The sequence below is a fragment of the Drosophila subobscura genome, chromosome A, assembly GCF_008121235.1.
Source record: "Drosophila subobscura isolate 14011-0131.10 chromosome A, UCBerk_Dsub_1.0, whole genome shotgun sequence".
NCBI classification, from domain to species: Eukaryota; Metazoa; Arthropoda; class Insecta; order Diptera; family Drosophilidae; genus Drosophila; species Drosophila subobscura.
In genome coordinates, this window is record NC_048530.1 from 20128765 (window position 1) to 20145652 (window position 16888).

Here is a 16888-nt window from a genome sequence, read left to right on the forward strand (position 1 = left end):
TTTTGTTTTGTTTTGTGGCGCTAAAATTGCAGAAAATCGTATCGTGAAAATATCATCATATCGTTTGAGCCTTGAGTCATCACTGAACCATCGCTAGATCGCAACGATCGTAGCTGCAACGAGTCACAAATGTTGTTGTGGTTTTTGTTTTTGTATGAGCGGAAGATCATAGTTTGGGGGATAATAGATGGGGACAGATTCCAGGGATCAGAGAGTGGGAGAGTGAGAAGAGAAGAGAACAGGTGGGTCTGGACATAGTACAGAGTGTTCAGAGAGTGTGTTTGTGTGTGTCTATTGATATGGGGATGTTACTCGCTGTGCTGTTGCTGTTACTGTTGCTGCTGCTAGATGATGAATGCTGAAGAGGGGCGGTAGCTGTACAGATGGCTGTGTAACGTGTGGCACTGTTTGGGCACTTGGGCAGAAGCTTGATGATATTGCGATAGTTTTTGATACGAGATTCTAGAATATTAACGCTGCATGCTAGATAATGTGGCTAGTCTCGGTTATTGCATAACGTAAAAACAGGGCTTTACAACCTATTTACAGGCTAGTAAAACGAGTTCAATCTTATTGGTTTTTCATTTACTTTTTAGTATTTTGTAGTAATTGGTAGTTAACTGTTTTAGTACGTTGATTAATTCATTGATTTTGTTTGGTTATTCGTTATGTACAAATTACAGACTCTGATGGAGGCTTTCCGCGAACCGTCAAAGTTTGCCTACAGTTTTTTTTTTTTTTTTTTTTTTTTTTTTTTTGATGAGTATATGAAATAGGTTTCGAACAGAGTATGAATCTACTTATTTATGCATGAAGTATCACAGAGAACGTGGACTTGGGGTACTTGGGCTTGGAGTGGTTGGACTGGGACTAAGGAATCGGGTGGGACTGGACTATTACTGGTACTGGTTATGGTACTGGGATTGGATTGATCTGACAAACATATTACATAGAGCAGGACAAATGAGAGGTATGCCATAAGATTGACGGGACAAGAAGAGAGACATAAAGAGAGAGAGACAGAGAGAGGAGAGAGACAGAGAGTGGGAGCGAGAGAGACACAGAAGGAGAGTGACAGAGACAAACAAAAACAAACAAGGACGAGTCACACACAAATTGCTTCGATGATCGATCGTTTCGTTTCGTTTCGTTCCTCCCCAACACTGAAAACGGATCTACTCGTATCTCTTGATGGTACATTTTGGACATACATATGTACATGCATACGTATTGTATGTATGTATGTACTCTATATTCGATATTCGATGATCGATTTGGTTAATTGAACTTTAATCTCTTTAATCTTTAATCTTTAGTGGCAGCCTGACATTTAGTTTGATAGTTAGATTTTGTTGTTGTTGGTAGGTTGGTTGATAGATCTCTAAAAATACTCACGCATATATAGCTAGAAGGAACTTTCTTTGGTGGGTTCTTACACGGCCGGGATTAACCCGTTTTACTAGTCTTGTATGTTTGTAAATGAGCCAAGTTTCACGAAGAACATTCGCCGCAGCATTTTTCAGCTAAATTTTGGTTCAAAGAAGAAATGTATACAAAGGAAATTAGAATGCATCTTTTGATTATATGTTACATATGGTGATAGTAGTGGTAGTAGTTGTAGTAGTATCTGGAATGTATCAACCCAGAGAGTCAAGGTCCGCAGTCCGAAGTCTGTAGTTCGTCTTGTCGTTTGGGTTCGTTTTGGGTTTGCGTTTGGGTTTGGGTTTTGGGTTTGGGTTTCGGTTTCAGTTTCGGTTGAGTTGGGTTGAATTCCAAATTGAAGGACGATCTATACCCTTTTGGTTAACTGCGTGTCCATCATGAAGTTGTGCACATGCTTCTCGGCACGGGTCAGCTCCAGTTTACGGGATACGACGGCCACAAGCAGCGCCGTGCAGCCAGCACCCTGTAAGAACGATGCACAATATGTTGAGATTTGATTGTGATTGTCTCAAAGGTGAGTCAAAGGTGAGTTTCTGTCGTCCACTCCACTGACATTGACACCCAACTCAGTCGCCGCTGTGCGTGTGGTGGTATGTTGGCGTATGTATGTATGTAGATGTGGATGTGGATGTGGGCATGGTTCGTTGTGGTGTGGCATGGCAGCATGTTGGACTAGTATACTCTGTGTGTGTCTGTGTTGTGTTGTGTTTTGGGGCACTCGTCTGAGTTGGATGTCAGCCAATCTCTGATGTCAGTTTGTTATTTCATTCAGTTTTTCTTGTTCCATTGTTTATACATTCAAATGAATTTGTTTATCGAGTTATAGTCCAGAACTTGTTGTTGCTCGCAAAATACACACTGATTTTTATGGATGTTACAACATGTAGGTTATGTTTCTGTTTCTGCTTGTTTTTCTTTTTTGCTTATGCGTTTCTTTTCATTTCTTTTTGTTTTCACTTCTCCTCGGTTTTCATCAATCATTTTCTTTTTTTTTTGGTATGTTAATTTGGGTTTTCTCAATGACTGAATGAATGAATAAGTTCCTGTGCGATCGGTTGATGATAAATGCATATGGGTATTTTCTTTTGTTCGAATTTTAGCGATTCAGAGATGCTACATGTTTGGTTTTGGGTTTGGGTTTTTGGGTGGGATTAGTTTCAAGTATTATATGTTTGTTGATACTATTCGGAATGGAGTTAAGATTAAATAAATGCGGTATTTGCTTGGATTTTATTGGCACATGTCTAATGTAGTTAGTTACAACAGTTAGAGAGGTGTCTGGCAGAGAGAGAGAGAGAGATACACACAAACGTACGTAACGATTAGCTAGAGAACAAAGTCGAAACCATAAATCACAATTCATAGTCAAGTTAGGAGTTGAAATACATAATTTGGTTTATTTGGAATTTATTTTATCATAGCTTTTACTGCGTCTACGACATGATCAAATATGTCTAAGAAAAAAGCAGAAAGAAAGACTGGTAGAAATATAGTTTGAATATTGTATATGGAGAAATATAATAGATGGAGATACAGACAGAAAGTAAGCCACACAAAAGCATAATTCGAAAGAAGTACAGACAGAGAGAGCAAGATTGAGATCGAGAGAGACAGGAGAGAGATGGGGCGAAAGAGTATACAGACATACAATATGTTATAGCAGTGGAGTGGAAAAGGCGTGTACTAATTATTGCAGTAGGCAGTAGTTGGTGCCCTGAGCGCATGGCTGCACATACGAGGATGCTCGTATGCACCACGAACAGAGCCGCAGATTTCTACATATTTCTGTTAATCGGCCTTTGCCCATCTCTAATGGCAATCGTGAGCGGCGCTGCTGTCTGCTACTCGGCGGCGGCTAGTTGCTCTTCTGTTCTCCTGTTCATAAGCTAATCTCAGAGGTGCCCGAATCCAGGGACAGTTGCGTAACTAAAGCTCTTTTTATGAAGATTTCGCTAAATATGTAATTTACGTATATGCTATGTACATTTACCTAGGAACAGGACACGATTCTAGTGTTTTTTTTTTTTATTAGAAGTGGCGGCGACGGGCGTTTTGTGGTGGAGCGGGTGGGCGGGCAACATTCGTATGCAGTTTATGTAATTATTTACAAGTGATTTTTATCGGTAGATTAAAATCGATAGGTACTATTTGAAAATAGTTGATTGATCGATAAATGATAGTTCTTTGTTCTTTTTTTGTTTTTTTCTTGTTTGTTTTTTTTCTTTTTTGTTATGTTGTGTGCAATTGTTGGTAATAGTTTTGTTGTAGTTGTAGTTGTTTGTTAAAAACTCACCATTATTCCTGTACTGACAGCGATACCACGTCCACAGTACGTATTCGGAACAATATCACCGAAACCAACACTCAAAAATGTTATCGCTATCAGCCACATTGCGTTCAAAAGATTCGCATGTTCTTCATCATGAAATCTGTTCCATTATCGAGGACGCGACAATATTTATATATATATTTTTTTGATTTCGGTTTTTATTTTCATAAATACATATTTGTTTGATATTTGCATATGGCATATGGTATATGGGTTGTTTTTGTTTTGGTTCGCATATAGATCACAAAGATCAGTTGAAGTTTCATTTCAGGGGGGCAAATTGCATACACGCGTTTTGATTTTTGATTTTTTTGTTATATTTTAAATGAAAGGGAAAGAGAGATAGAGAAAAATATCGTATTGTTTGCTTAATGTACAAATAAACTTTAAGGAATTCGTTTAAAAATAAAGTTGGCTCAAGTATATTGAAGATATTCATCAAACAGAACGAAAGGCATACAATACGTATAAAACAAACGAAATCATAACGAAAAGCATGGAAAAGAAAACTAAACAGAACGGAAAACATATGAAGACAACTGAAAAACAACGCAAAAACATAAGGAAAATCAAACAAAAGTTAGTAGTTAAAAATGATGAAACGTTGGAACGGGCATTCTGCAGAATTGGTAACAAGTGGAAAGAAATGGACGAGGCACACAGGTACGGTAGTGGTCAAAAGAACGTTTTTGGTTTGGTTTTGGGTTTGGTTTCGGTTTTGAGGTGGTTTATGGACAGGCGACGCAACCGTAAGGAAGGAAGAAGTATGTACACACTGGGTGGAGGAGGTGGTTGTGGTTCTTCTGGATGTACAAGCAAAAGGTGAGAGCTGTGATCTGTGATCAGATGTGTGTGTGCTTTTTTTTTTCGTTTTATTTGTTCGCTTGCTGTTGATGGGGAAGTAGTACGATTGTAATAGTAGGACCATCTAGGATATTGTGCACAAAACAAAATAAGCAAGCACACACGCACACATTCAATCTCATACACACACGTCACGGGCACACACTGGCAAGACATTAATAGAATTTTCCGGAGCTGTCAACAAAGATTTGTTTGTTGGATTTCTGCTGTCGTTCCGCCTCAGCCTCAGCCTCAGCAAAGACAGAGAGACTGAGAGGGAGAGAGAATTGTGTTGTTTTTGCTTTCCTGACTCCTTGTGGAAGGGAACTGAAGGGAATGACGGAAATGGAAATAAAAGTTTCGCTCTTTAAAGCAGAAATAGTGACAAAACAAACAAGCATATAGTACAAATGGTGGGCCGCTCTTTTGCTCAGTTGTGTGTAGATGTGTGTGTGTGTGTGTGTGCTCTTATGTACAGATATTCGAGTGTATATATATTTATACTTATATAATGTATGCATATGCTTATATTACAGCGACTCAAACACACACACACACACACACAAAGACGCAGTGGGTGGAGATTTTGGTGATGATTTACAACAGTGTAAAATGCACATGTAGATAGATATACACACATCCATGTAGATGTATGTATTCATGTAGTAGATATGTATGAATGCATGTCATGTCTTGTATGTAGATATGCTGATATTTATATTTATTTATCGTTGAAATGAACTGCCCTACAAAAAAAGCGAATACTGAAACAACTGAAACCCCCACCAGACATAGACACAAACAAAGGCATAGAGAGACGGAGGGGTTTCCGCCCCACCCCACCCCACTTTTTTTGCGACGATGTGGGCAGACAGAACGGCATCATCTCAATATTTACTGTACGTATGGATATATGGTTATGGTCATGGGTGTAGGAGTACCACAACGAGTGCCTCCCATCAGAATGGATTTTGATATGGGAATTTGAATTTATATAGAGTATTTCCTGTGTGTGTGCTGGGGCGTGGTCGTGGGCGTGTGGGATATGAGGAGCTGTGCTGGTGGCATGAACTCAAACCAACCCGAAGAAAAGCTGGGTCAGGTCAGGGGTCGGATTTGGTTGGACCGGTTCGGATCGGGTCAGAGCATACACCCACATACGACGCTGCATGCGTGATTTGACAGGTACAATTACTTTAATATATACTATCTATTTGTACCATGTTCGAGTTGTCTGTTTTCTTTTCTAGCCTTGCGACTGGCGCCTCAAAGGCGGTACTTCCTCTTCAACAAAAAAATTGTATGACGAAAGTGATTTCTCGTCTCGTATGTGCATACATATTGGTTCTTGGCATTCGCTGTTTGCTATTGTTGTTGTTGTTGTTGTTATTGTTGATGATGATGTATGTTCTTGTTGTTTGTTTGTTTGTTTGTTTGTTGTAATAGTAATAGTTGTTGTTTCTAGTTCTGTTCTGTTGTTGTTTATTGTTTATAGTAGTTCTTATTATGGAATTTATTTATTGTTTGTTTTTATTTTTGGTCTTTTTTTTGCAACTGTTCTGTTCTGTCCTATTTTTTTTTTGTTCTGCTGTTTCTTTGTTTAGGTATCATAAATGGAGTTTTTTTGATAGTTTTTGTTTGGTATTTTGGGTAGCTTTTGGGGTACTTTTTGGGGATCTTTTTTGTAGGAAATACTTACCACCATGCCGCAGGTGAGGGTGATACCGCGTCCACAGTATGTGTTTGGCACAATGTCGCCGTAGCCGACACATAGAAATGTGATGGCCGTGAGCCACATGGAGTTTAGCAAATTCGCATGCTCTTCATCGTGGAACCTTCCGCATGGTACAGAAAATGTTTCAGATACATTTGTCGAATTTTGGTTTGTTTGTTTTTGTTCGATATTTTATTAATTGTTTTGCGGTTTTCAATCAGGAGTTGGTTATTTTTTTGTACAGTAAATTGTTTTTTGATTGGGGGGTGGGGCAACAAATTAATGTTTGTCATTTATGATACGTATTTATTTTTGTTTGATTTATTTGATAGTTTTGCGGTATTTGGTAATCGGATTACGTTTTTCAGTAAATATTTTAGATATTTCAGAGGCGTAATTCGTATTGGTTGCGGTATTTTTACAGTAGTTGTTGTAGTATTTGTTGGTATTTTTTATATTCGATTTCAATATATATTTTTTGGTTGTTGGTTGGTATTTTGCAATTTGTGGATACAGAAGTAGGGTGAGAAGTGGAGTAAACAAATAAACAGATGTGAAATTGTGAACATATTTTGGTTTAAATTTTCGATTGTTTTTTTTTTTTTTTTTTTTTTTTTTGCTTTTAAAGAATACAATTTTTTGTATTTTTGTTCGTTTCAATTATTTTTAGAAAATTTCCAAGTATCAAAGAATACGCATAAGTACAAACGAAATTAAACAACAGAGAGAAATAATTAAAAACAATCAAGAGGAACGTAAAACAAGAAAGAAAAAAAGAAAGAAAGAGAGTAATTAAACGTAAAATGGATATAAAAGGAAAATAATTTTGTTTTTTTTCCTTTCGGTTTGTTGTTTTCTTTGGGCAACGAATTAAAAATCCTCAAATAGATTTGAGGAGCAACATAGAAGATAGATAGCTGGATAGAGACAGATATAGGGAAGACGTGGGGAATTGTTGGATACGAATAGTTGGAAATATACAATGACACGAATAATATTGAATAATTATAGTTTGAATAGTTTCGAATCGGCTCAAATTTCTCTTCCTCCTTCTTCTCCTCCTCCTCCTCCTGCTGCTGCTGGGGCATGACACTTGTTTTCATTTTTTTTACGGTTTTTTTTATTAAATGGTAGAGCGGTGGAACATGGGTTATTGGGTATTGGAAATGAGGACTTTTGTACGGTAACTCTGTATACATTGTATGACATGCAGGGTGACTGAAAAAGGACCATCGCAGAGCTGTCTGCCCCGCACTCCCCACCTGGTTACCCAATCACTCCGCTGGGTGCTATCCACTATCAACTGCTTCTGCTTTTGCTTCTGCGTATCTGAGATGTTGCTGAGGTGTCTGTTTTTGCAGTGTGAAAAATAATATGAATGACAAAAGCTGTGTCTGGCTGTGTGTACTATCGTGTTCTATCGTTATTCCTGTGAGATCTTTTTTGGTCGCCTGGATTTTGCTTTTTCTTTGCCCTATGCTGACTCGCGCGCTGCTTTCTGACTCGATGCATGCGTGTGGTGCTACGGATCTCCAATAATACGCACGTACATACAAACACACAGGAAATAGCAAGGATACACATACACATACATATACATATATGGATGGATCACATACACAGATATACATACATATCCACATACAATGAAATAAAGAAGAATATACGCAAATAGACGACAAGTTTGTCCTCTTTATAAATATTGACTCCCTTCTATACGTCCAGATATCAAAAACAAAATAGTACGAAAGAATTTCTACCAATTGTTCTACGATAAACAAAAACATTGAGATATTTGATAAGGAGTATTATAGGAATGTGGTACGAAACCATTAAAAGTTGTTGTACCAACATAAAACACACAAAATGAAGCCAATGCCAATTCGGATTTAAATATCTAGGATCAACATCGGATTCATATATAGATAAGATATATATGTTTATATGTGTATGTGGTTCTGTATTTGGTGTGTGGCAAAAGGAAGATAAGTTGTAAGATAAGAGATACTCAAAATTGTAAGATCGAAGTTTAAAAACTGTTTCCTTTGTTACTTATCTTCAACTTCTAGTTTTGTTTAATTATTTCTCAATTTATACATGACTGATATGTATGTAGATGTGTATTTGTATGTATTTTCTTGGGTTGCTGTAGCTATGCTATTCAAAAAATTAATGTTCACAAAGGCAAAATCAAAGAAACGCAAAAAAATGTATAAAACAATATATTACTCGAACAAAATCGATGAAGTTTGTGTCAAGTATGTACATATGTATAAGAACAATTAGATAAGAGTAGAAGAAGTTGAAGTAGAAGGCTTGGAGAAAGTATAAGGAAGAAGGGGATGGACGATTGGGAGGACTCAGTTTGAACTGTTTTTGTATTTGTAGTTTTACGTTTCTGTTTCGGTTTCTGTCTCTGTTCTGTATGTTCATTTTGCTGTTTCTCTGTTCTCTGTGTGGCTGTGAAGCTGCTTTCCCGATTTCCACACACACTCACACACAAACACACACACACACATACATGTGATGTATGAGACATGTACAAGAGTACATCATATATGGTATGACATCAAGCGACAACAGCAACAACAACTTGCATACACAGAGAGAACGTGTTTTCTTGGGGTTGGTTCGAGTTCGAGTTGGAGTTCGAGTGCCCTATAATGAGTTTGCATGTGGGTTAACAATTTATATGTAGAAAATGTATTTGTATAAACGATATACAAATATATGTATGTATGTAATGATGTATAAATTTTATATACGATATGATCTACAGCTAATGCAGGCGCAGTTCAATCCACAATTTGAAGCTTAATTGAATAAATAAATATGCGATGTAAGAATCAAATTTTTGTTTTGTTTTTTGTTTCTAGGTTTTTTATTGTTTTCCATGAACTGAAGAGAATGTATAGAAAACATAAGGAGCACCGTTAATCCACAATAAAAATAGGAAAGGAAAACAAGTCAGGAATCTCAAAGGAACAACAAAAATATCAACAAGAGAGTGAGATAGCGATGTGGAGAGCCAAGGAGTGGGTGGTTTGAAATATGGAAAAAATCGTACAAGACAAACGCAATGGCATTTCCCAGTGCAGTACAGATCGGAAGAGAGAGAGAGAGAGAGAGAGAAAGAAGGAGAGAAAGTACAGTTGTGTGCGCCAATATTACTTCGTGGAGAGAGTGGATACTGTGGTACAGGGTGGAGGTGGAGGAAGACGTAGAGGGCTGAATGCTGTCAAATATTTGTTCAAAGAGAAAGAAGTAAAAGCTACACAAAGAGAGCAGACAGAGAGAGAGAGCAAGAGAGATCAAAGAGAGAAAGAGCGAGCGAGCATACATCTTCATTCACGCAACGTAAAGAAAACGTACAGAAATAACTTTAAGAATTTTGAAAACAAATTGCAAAAATATCAAATGACAAACTGTACAAAAGTGGGTTAAGAATATTTTCATGTATGTACATATGTATGTATGTATGTATGACAATAAAATCACTACTACAAAGTCTCCAACCGATGCATTCTCCAAGTGTCTACAAAGTCTTTTGTTGGTTTGTGTTTCTGTTTCAGTTTCTGTGTTTTTATTTTTCTGTTATTCTGACTTGCTGTCCTTACCCATCGTCACTCCCCACTCCCAGCAAGCGATAAGTGCAAGAGTGTAATCAACTTTGTTCGATATATGTATGTATGTATGTATCGATAAATTTAATGCTGTCAATTTTGCAGACACGCACAACATGACAAAGGGAAAAATGGAGGGGAGAGAGTGCATGAAATGGGGCGAAATTTGTGCAAGCAAAAAAACAAATCAACAAAGATTCGCAGTTCGTAAAAGCTTTTGAATACCCTTGCAATGCAAATGATTGCTCATAGAATTAAGGAGCGACAGTTTCTTCCTTCCAACATAATAATATAATATAATAATCCACGGATCACAGATGCAGCTTAACTGCGGATGGTGATTCCAATCTTGTGAGATGAATCTTTCGATATGACTTCGGCTGCGGTCAAATTGACTTGACCCTTGCCGGTGCAAGGGTATAGCAAAACAATCAGTAGAATCAATGTCGGATGGGGTCGATGGGGTGCGGGGTGGGTAGTCGGGCAGTCAGACATTCAGACGGAAGGATAGGGAAGTGGTAAATGGCAAGTGCGGAAAAAAACAAGCGAGCTTGAATGCCAAATGTAAATAAATTGAAACGCATGCAAGCATTATCCATTTCGTTCGGTCGCTACGTGACACTGACAATTGCATTTCGATTGTATTGTATATACCGTTACAGCAGATGGTACAGAGTTGCATTCGCATTCGGATTCGGATTGGCATTCGAACTTTGTTCTTGGGTTACAGTTTTGGTGTTTTTGCGTCTCGATTTGTGTGTGTCTGTGTTTGTGTTTTTGGACTACAAGTACATGTAATATCTGAATCATGTATGAAACAAGAAAATAACAAACAAACAAAAAAAACACACATATGGGGGGATACTATTGTACTGTTTGTGTGTGTGTGTGTGTGTGTGTGTGGGAGTGTTGCAAGCTGTGGCTGTGCTCAAGTTCCCCAATCCAACCCCTCCCCACCCTCCCCACCCTCCCAACCCCTCACTGAACACTGAACAATGGGAGTTAATATTTTACTGATTGGATACGAATAGTTCAACGTTCAACGAATGCTATGTGCTAGTTCTTGCTTCAAATTTAAACACATTCTTTGTACAGTAAAATAAACTTGTGAAAGAGATTTAAGTTTTTTGGAGTTTGAGTTTTGGAGTTTGGAGTTTTTTGAGTTGAGTTTTGTTGTTTTTTATAGTTTGTTGTTTGGAGAAGACATTACGAAATGCTTAGCACATACATTTTTGTACATACATACATCGATATTAAATACATACGTATAATAGTTATGTCATAGTATTAGTGGCAAACACATTGAATCAGAACGTTAAACGGAAATGGTATTCAGAGTAACACAAGAACGGAGAATGGATAACGGGTAACGGGTAACGTTTAATAGGGTAAAGTAAACGCAAAAACTTAGAAAACATACAACCGAAAACCAATCACAAAACGAAACGAAAGTTGAACTCAAAAATTGAGATACAATCCAAAAGAAAATACAAAATCATAATGAAATCAAACTCAAATTCAGAACAAGTAAATATCATGTATAAAGAATATATAATATATAGATTGATATATATTGAGATATAGAAAATGGCCATTACCTTTCGCATTGACGTAGCGTCCACGAAGCGATGATCCACAGGGAGACCATGAAGACCAATAGAACCGTTCCCGGGCATATTGTCATTAGAGTTTTTAAAACGAATCTAAAAGAGTCGAAGAAGGATCACAAAAAGTAAGAGTTTATATTCAATGAATATGTAATAATATCAGTTCCAGCTCTTCTTTCCCAGCGAGCTTTAAAGACACTGCTAAATCTAGTTGTTTATTGTGATGGACATACTCAAAGACCAAAGACAAACTGACAGACAGACAGATAGACTGGCGCACTACTAGAGGGCACAGCTAGAGACCTAATTTCAAAACAGACAAAGCCCTAAAGATGGATGGACAGCTAGCACCCCACAGCACAAACATGCCCACAGATGGACACACTCGAATGTCGGCAGCCGGAGCGCGGGGCGGTCAGATAAATGAACAGGTGCATGGAAGACTGAAGGTCAGACAAACAAACGGACGGAAAGGTTAACAGACAGTTGGATAGACGGAGGCTGGAGATAATTGAACAGACAAATAGTAGAAAACCAACTGAGGGACAGGTGCTTAACGAGTTGGAAAGCGGACATGGAATATAGTTTTAGACAAATACTCGTATCCTCTCATGTTGTGTACGTTGATATTGATCGTTTTGCTGTGATTAAAAACTAAGATTGTTAGATTGTCAAACGTATGACAACGTATCCTTGATTATGGTTATAGACTCTTGGCCACACGGCCATCACTGGCATAGATATGTACATACATAGGAGATTCCCCAGTGGCCTTTTCTTTACCTTTTTTATTGTGTGCTCAGCTCTAGTTTATAGCATTTTCCATTAACGAAAAGCGAGTGCACAGAGAGTACTTCTTCATTGAATAGACTTACATCAAATAGTGTGGGGAAAGGGATTTATGTGGTTTATTTTCTATCTCATACCTTGTGTTAAAGTTAATCCTATTGAGAGCGCCGATGCTCCGTGATGATGCGTCTGTGAATAGCTTTGAATGCAGCAGCATTACGCGGCATATTAAATATAATCGAAGGAACATAGGTAATGATAAAGCTACGTCATATGGCACCAATTCGGTGCCAATTGTTTTATTTTTATTGGCCAATTTCGTCGTCCACTGGAAATAGTATTCGCCAGGAATTGGATGTATAGCGCATATAAAAAGTTCTAACCCTATTTGACTAATTCGTTGCCATGTCATTGCGATCCTCCAATCGTCGGCGCAGTTATCTATCATGAATAACTGTGACCGATGGCAATTTCATTCGCGAATCATTTGCGATTTGATTTTGATTCGTTTTGCAATGCAATTCGTTGAAATTGTTGTGCATTTTGGATTGCATTTCGTATCGCGTATATGGAGTCATTATTATCATTATCATCATCGTCGTGAGTGCCACAAGGAACCGCAGGCAAAGGGTACAATATAGAGACAGAGAGTTAAAAGTGGGAAGAGAAAGAAAAGAGAACAAGTATATGATTTATTAATTATAATTGGAGATTTATTGATTCGGTTTGATATTTTTTTGCGACTAAACAAAATGAATTACACTCAAATATACGAGCATGAATTATTTGACAAGTACAACGTCCATGAGGTGTGTGTATGCGAGTGTGCGGTGCATGTGAGTGTGTATGTGTGTGTGTGTGTGGGTCAATGGTGGCTGTTGTGTCAGTAGTGCTAGAGTGCTGCAGTGGTGTTCATGGTGGTTGTGGTTGTGGTTGTGGTGGTGGTGGTGGTTGTAGGCAGGAAGCAAACCCCTGAGTCAAGTTCAAGTTTTGTAAGCGGCTGTAAGAGGCTTCTTCGAAATTCCGTGACTCCGTGATACTCTCGTGTGTGCGGCATATCCAGGTATTGCTTCTTGGTATCCATGTAAAAATCTGTGTTTATGTGTGGGTGGAGGGTATGTAAGTGTGTGTAAGGTGCAAGTACTTACTAGAAAGCAGCGTGCGTGCTCATGTGTAATTAGCACATTTCACTCGATTTCATTCTTGGCTTTTTGTTTTGTTTTTTCTTCTTTTTTTACCTTTTCATTTTCATTACGATTTCGATTTCGATTTGGATTCGTATATTATTGTTTTGGTTTTCGCTATCAAATCAAATTGGTATCGGAACCCAATCATTTCCTAAAGACTCAACCACAAGAGGGGGTCAGGGCCAGGGCCTGGGCCATGGCCAGGGAAGCTTGCTGCCCCAAGGACTCACTCTCATTATAGGTAAGTATTCGAAACACGAGCAGGAGCAGTGCAGATGGGACGGACACAGAGCTCAATTATACAGCTATACAATATATACGATATACACAGTAGATTACAATCGAATGTACAACATCTATGTATGTATGTAGCATGTATGTACATTTGTATGTCTGCATGGCACGAGGGCCAGCAGCAGCAGTAAGTATCAGTGGCACAACATTCAGTGCATTTTGATTTTGATTTTGATATTGAGTTCGAGTTATAATTGGTGTGTGGTTATTGTATTCTGGTTGCATATGAAGCATTCGCAAGTTAAGCCGACTGATTGGATACTCGGTTACACAATAATTGATTAAATAATTTCCATGTTTAATCGAATCGAATCGAATCGAATCTTGAATCGAGTTTCATGGTCATCGCCCATCGATCTGCTGCTTGAACTCCAACTCCACTAGGTCTGAAAAACACTTCTCTTTTTTTGGCTAAACACTCACAAAGTCCTGTGTTGAATTGTTCTTCCAAACTCAAACTTTGGGTGATGAATGGAATTTGAATTGGAATTGGGAATTGATGCTTGATAGATACACATATCGATTGGATTGGATTGGATTGATTGCAAAATTCAGTATCGACTTAGCAATGAGAATGCTCATATGTGGAGATGTGTGTGTATGTTATGTATTTTGTATGCAGATATGTTGGTATGTTGTATGCATTGTGCTATTTATGTATGCAAACCGATTGGTTGGTTCTTACAACTTTAAATAGAAGGAGGTACTAGAATAGAATTCCACTGTTTGTAGACTTGAGAACATTGAGTGTCTAACTGCTTGAAATCTTCAAAATAATTAAGCGCTAAATGTGAAAAGATATTTCAAAATCAGGCTCAAAGAGAGACTCTTAGGAGAATTTACTCCTATTCCATGATTAATGCAAAAAATATTTTCTGCTGTTTGCAATTGTCAAGAGTCTACCAAATCGGTCTGCATGTGTGCGGCGGCACTCTGGAGACAGCTCAGACAATGCCAATACGAGAGGTTATTGCGAGAGACGGTGGGTTCAGTGGTTGAGTGAGTTTCAGGGGTGCAATTTAAGCCACAATTTTGTTCGTATATCAGCCAAGCAGTTGCCTTGAACAGCGTGTTTTGTTGTTATATCTGTATCTGTATCTGTTTCGTAGCTGTATCTGTAGCTGTAGCTTTTGTGGCTTGCAGTATTTTGACGGGGAAAACGTAACATAAAAAAGTGAAATCAAAAATTGAGTAGAGTCTTGAGTAAGTATTTGTATATACACTGTACAACTTTACACTATACAAACGATTTCTTTTGTTACGCGAATTCAACTAAACATCGATTTTGCAGCAGCTGTTTGTCTCTTTGCATTTTTGTTTTGTCTTCCGTTTGGCACTACTCGCACGTACGAGAGATACATATGCATACCATACATGTATACAGATAGATATACATTCATATACACGAGTATGTCTGCTCTAAGGTACGATCTATGGTTTTTGTAGCTAATCTCTAGGCATATGTAATGTTGGTTGAGTTTGATTTTGGTATTTGATTGCTTCCTTATATGGTACATAACACTATGCATGGTATTTGTTGTTGTTTTGGTTTTGGTTTTTATTGTTTGTTTGGATTTACTCACAAATATTGAAGTATGTATGGTAGATATTATAATAAGTATTACTTACTGAATTCTGCAAAGCATAATGGAAGGTAATTACATATTAAATTTTTACTTGTAAACATCAACATTAATTTTTTAAGGGGGGTGGGGGGTTCATACATATATGTATATATAAACATTTAATCGGAGTTGTATATTTTTTTTTGGGTAGAGAGAGAGAACAAATTGTGTGAAGAATACGAATTATGAGATTTTTGGGGGATTTGTTTTTTTCTTTTTTTTTAAAGAGAGAGTTTCAACTGATTGACTGACTGGTTGGTTGGTTGGTTTGGTTGATTGATTGATTGATTGATTGACTGGTTGACTGACAAACTGATCGCTGATCGATGATTGAACAATTGATTCGAATGACCTGACTTTTGACTGATTGAATCATGGACATGGAAATGGTTGGATGCGTTGTGAGAGTTGTTGAGGTTGTTGTTGTTGTTGAGTTTTTTGTTTTTGTTTTGATTCGATTTCGATCCGATTGCGAGATTGATTTTCTGATTACCGATAGCGATATGTAATGCAGATATCGATATCGGCATCAATTACCAATCCAATCCGATAACTGAACACAGGACTTTGCCCCCACAGAGAGTGACAGTTAATCCGCTTTCGGTTTTTCGGTTTTCCGTTTTTCGGTTTTACGGTTTTCATTATCACATTTCATAGAATTCGATTCCAACACGAGCTAACAAATGTTCAGAGGGTTAGTTATCATCTTCCACTTCCACTCTTCGGCTCTCATTGAGATCTTGAGTCTTTCTTTATCGGTAGGTAGATACTCTTTGTATGCTAGTAGATAATAATTGTTGTAGTTGTAGTAAGTAGTATATAAATATATATATTTATGTTTCGGTTCATGTTCAGAGATAGTCAATAGAGTTATGTACTAGGCAAATTTTCATATGCTCCCATGCTTGCTACGTAACATTTCATCTAGATTTTAACAAAAGCGAACAAAGAGTTCCCATACCGATTTGAGCTTTCCCTTTCAGATTGAGGACAAATTGGTAGGGGAACCATAGATATTTGGAATATATTGTTGATAATTAACTCATGCTACACTAGATATTTAATTGTAAACACTAGAATAAAATTTATTGGTTTTTGGTTTTTATTTGTTTTTGGTATATATTTGGTTTTTGTTTTGCGGTTAGTTAGTTATTAAACGAAACGAGAAAAATGTAACACAAAACCAATAAGTAATTAATTAATTAATTAGAAGAAGAGGAAGTAGAAGTGGAAATTGTTTATATTACGAGTAGATATATATATTTAGATATGATCATATTTCATCATTGGTTATCATAGTTTTTAGAGCAAAAATGAAACAAATTATGGTGCTGTACATGCAACTGGTACTGGAAGCGCATATTGGAGTTAAACGAGTACGAGAACGAACGATTTTTGGAATGGAATGCTAGAATGCTGGAATGCTGGGGCAAG

The 16888-nt window shown here is 37.5% G+C and overlaps 1 protein-coding gene across 24 annotated transcripts in view; it reads right to left on the reverse strand.

The window, feature by feature from the left end:
- LOC117889618 (small conductance calcium-activated potassium channel protein) overlaps nt 1-16888 on the reverse strand; it is a 64817-nt gene that overhangs the window by 7766 nt on the left and 40163 nt on the right. For 11 of the 24 annotated variants that reach the window (XM_034794058.1, XM_034794060.1, XM_034794052.1 and 8 more), the window contains 6 exons: nt 15459-15464; nt 12486-12802; nt 11551-11655; nt 3737-3872; nt 1796-1906; nt 1396-1523 (listed from right to left, as the gene is read on the reverse strand). In XM_034794058.1, coding sequence (XP_034649949.1) covers nt 1396-1523; nt 1796-1906; nt 3737-3872; nt 11551-11655; nt 12486-12802; nt 15459-15464 — 803 coding nt within the window. Of the gene's footprint in view, nt 1-1395; nt 1524-1795; nt 1907-3736; nt 3873-6314; nt 6451-11550; nt 11656-12485; nt 12803-15458; nt 15465-16888 lie in introns of those variants that run through there. The other 13 variants (XM_034794047.1, XM_034794044.1, XM_034794057.1 and 10 more) reach the window with 4 other exon arrangements.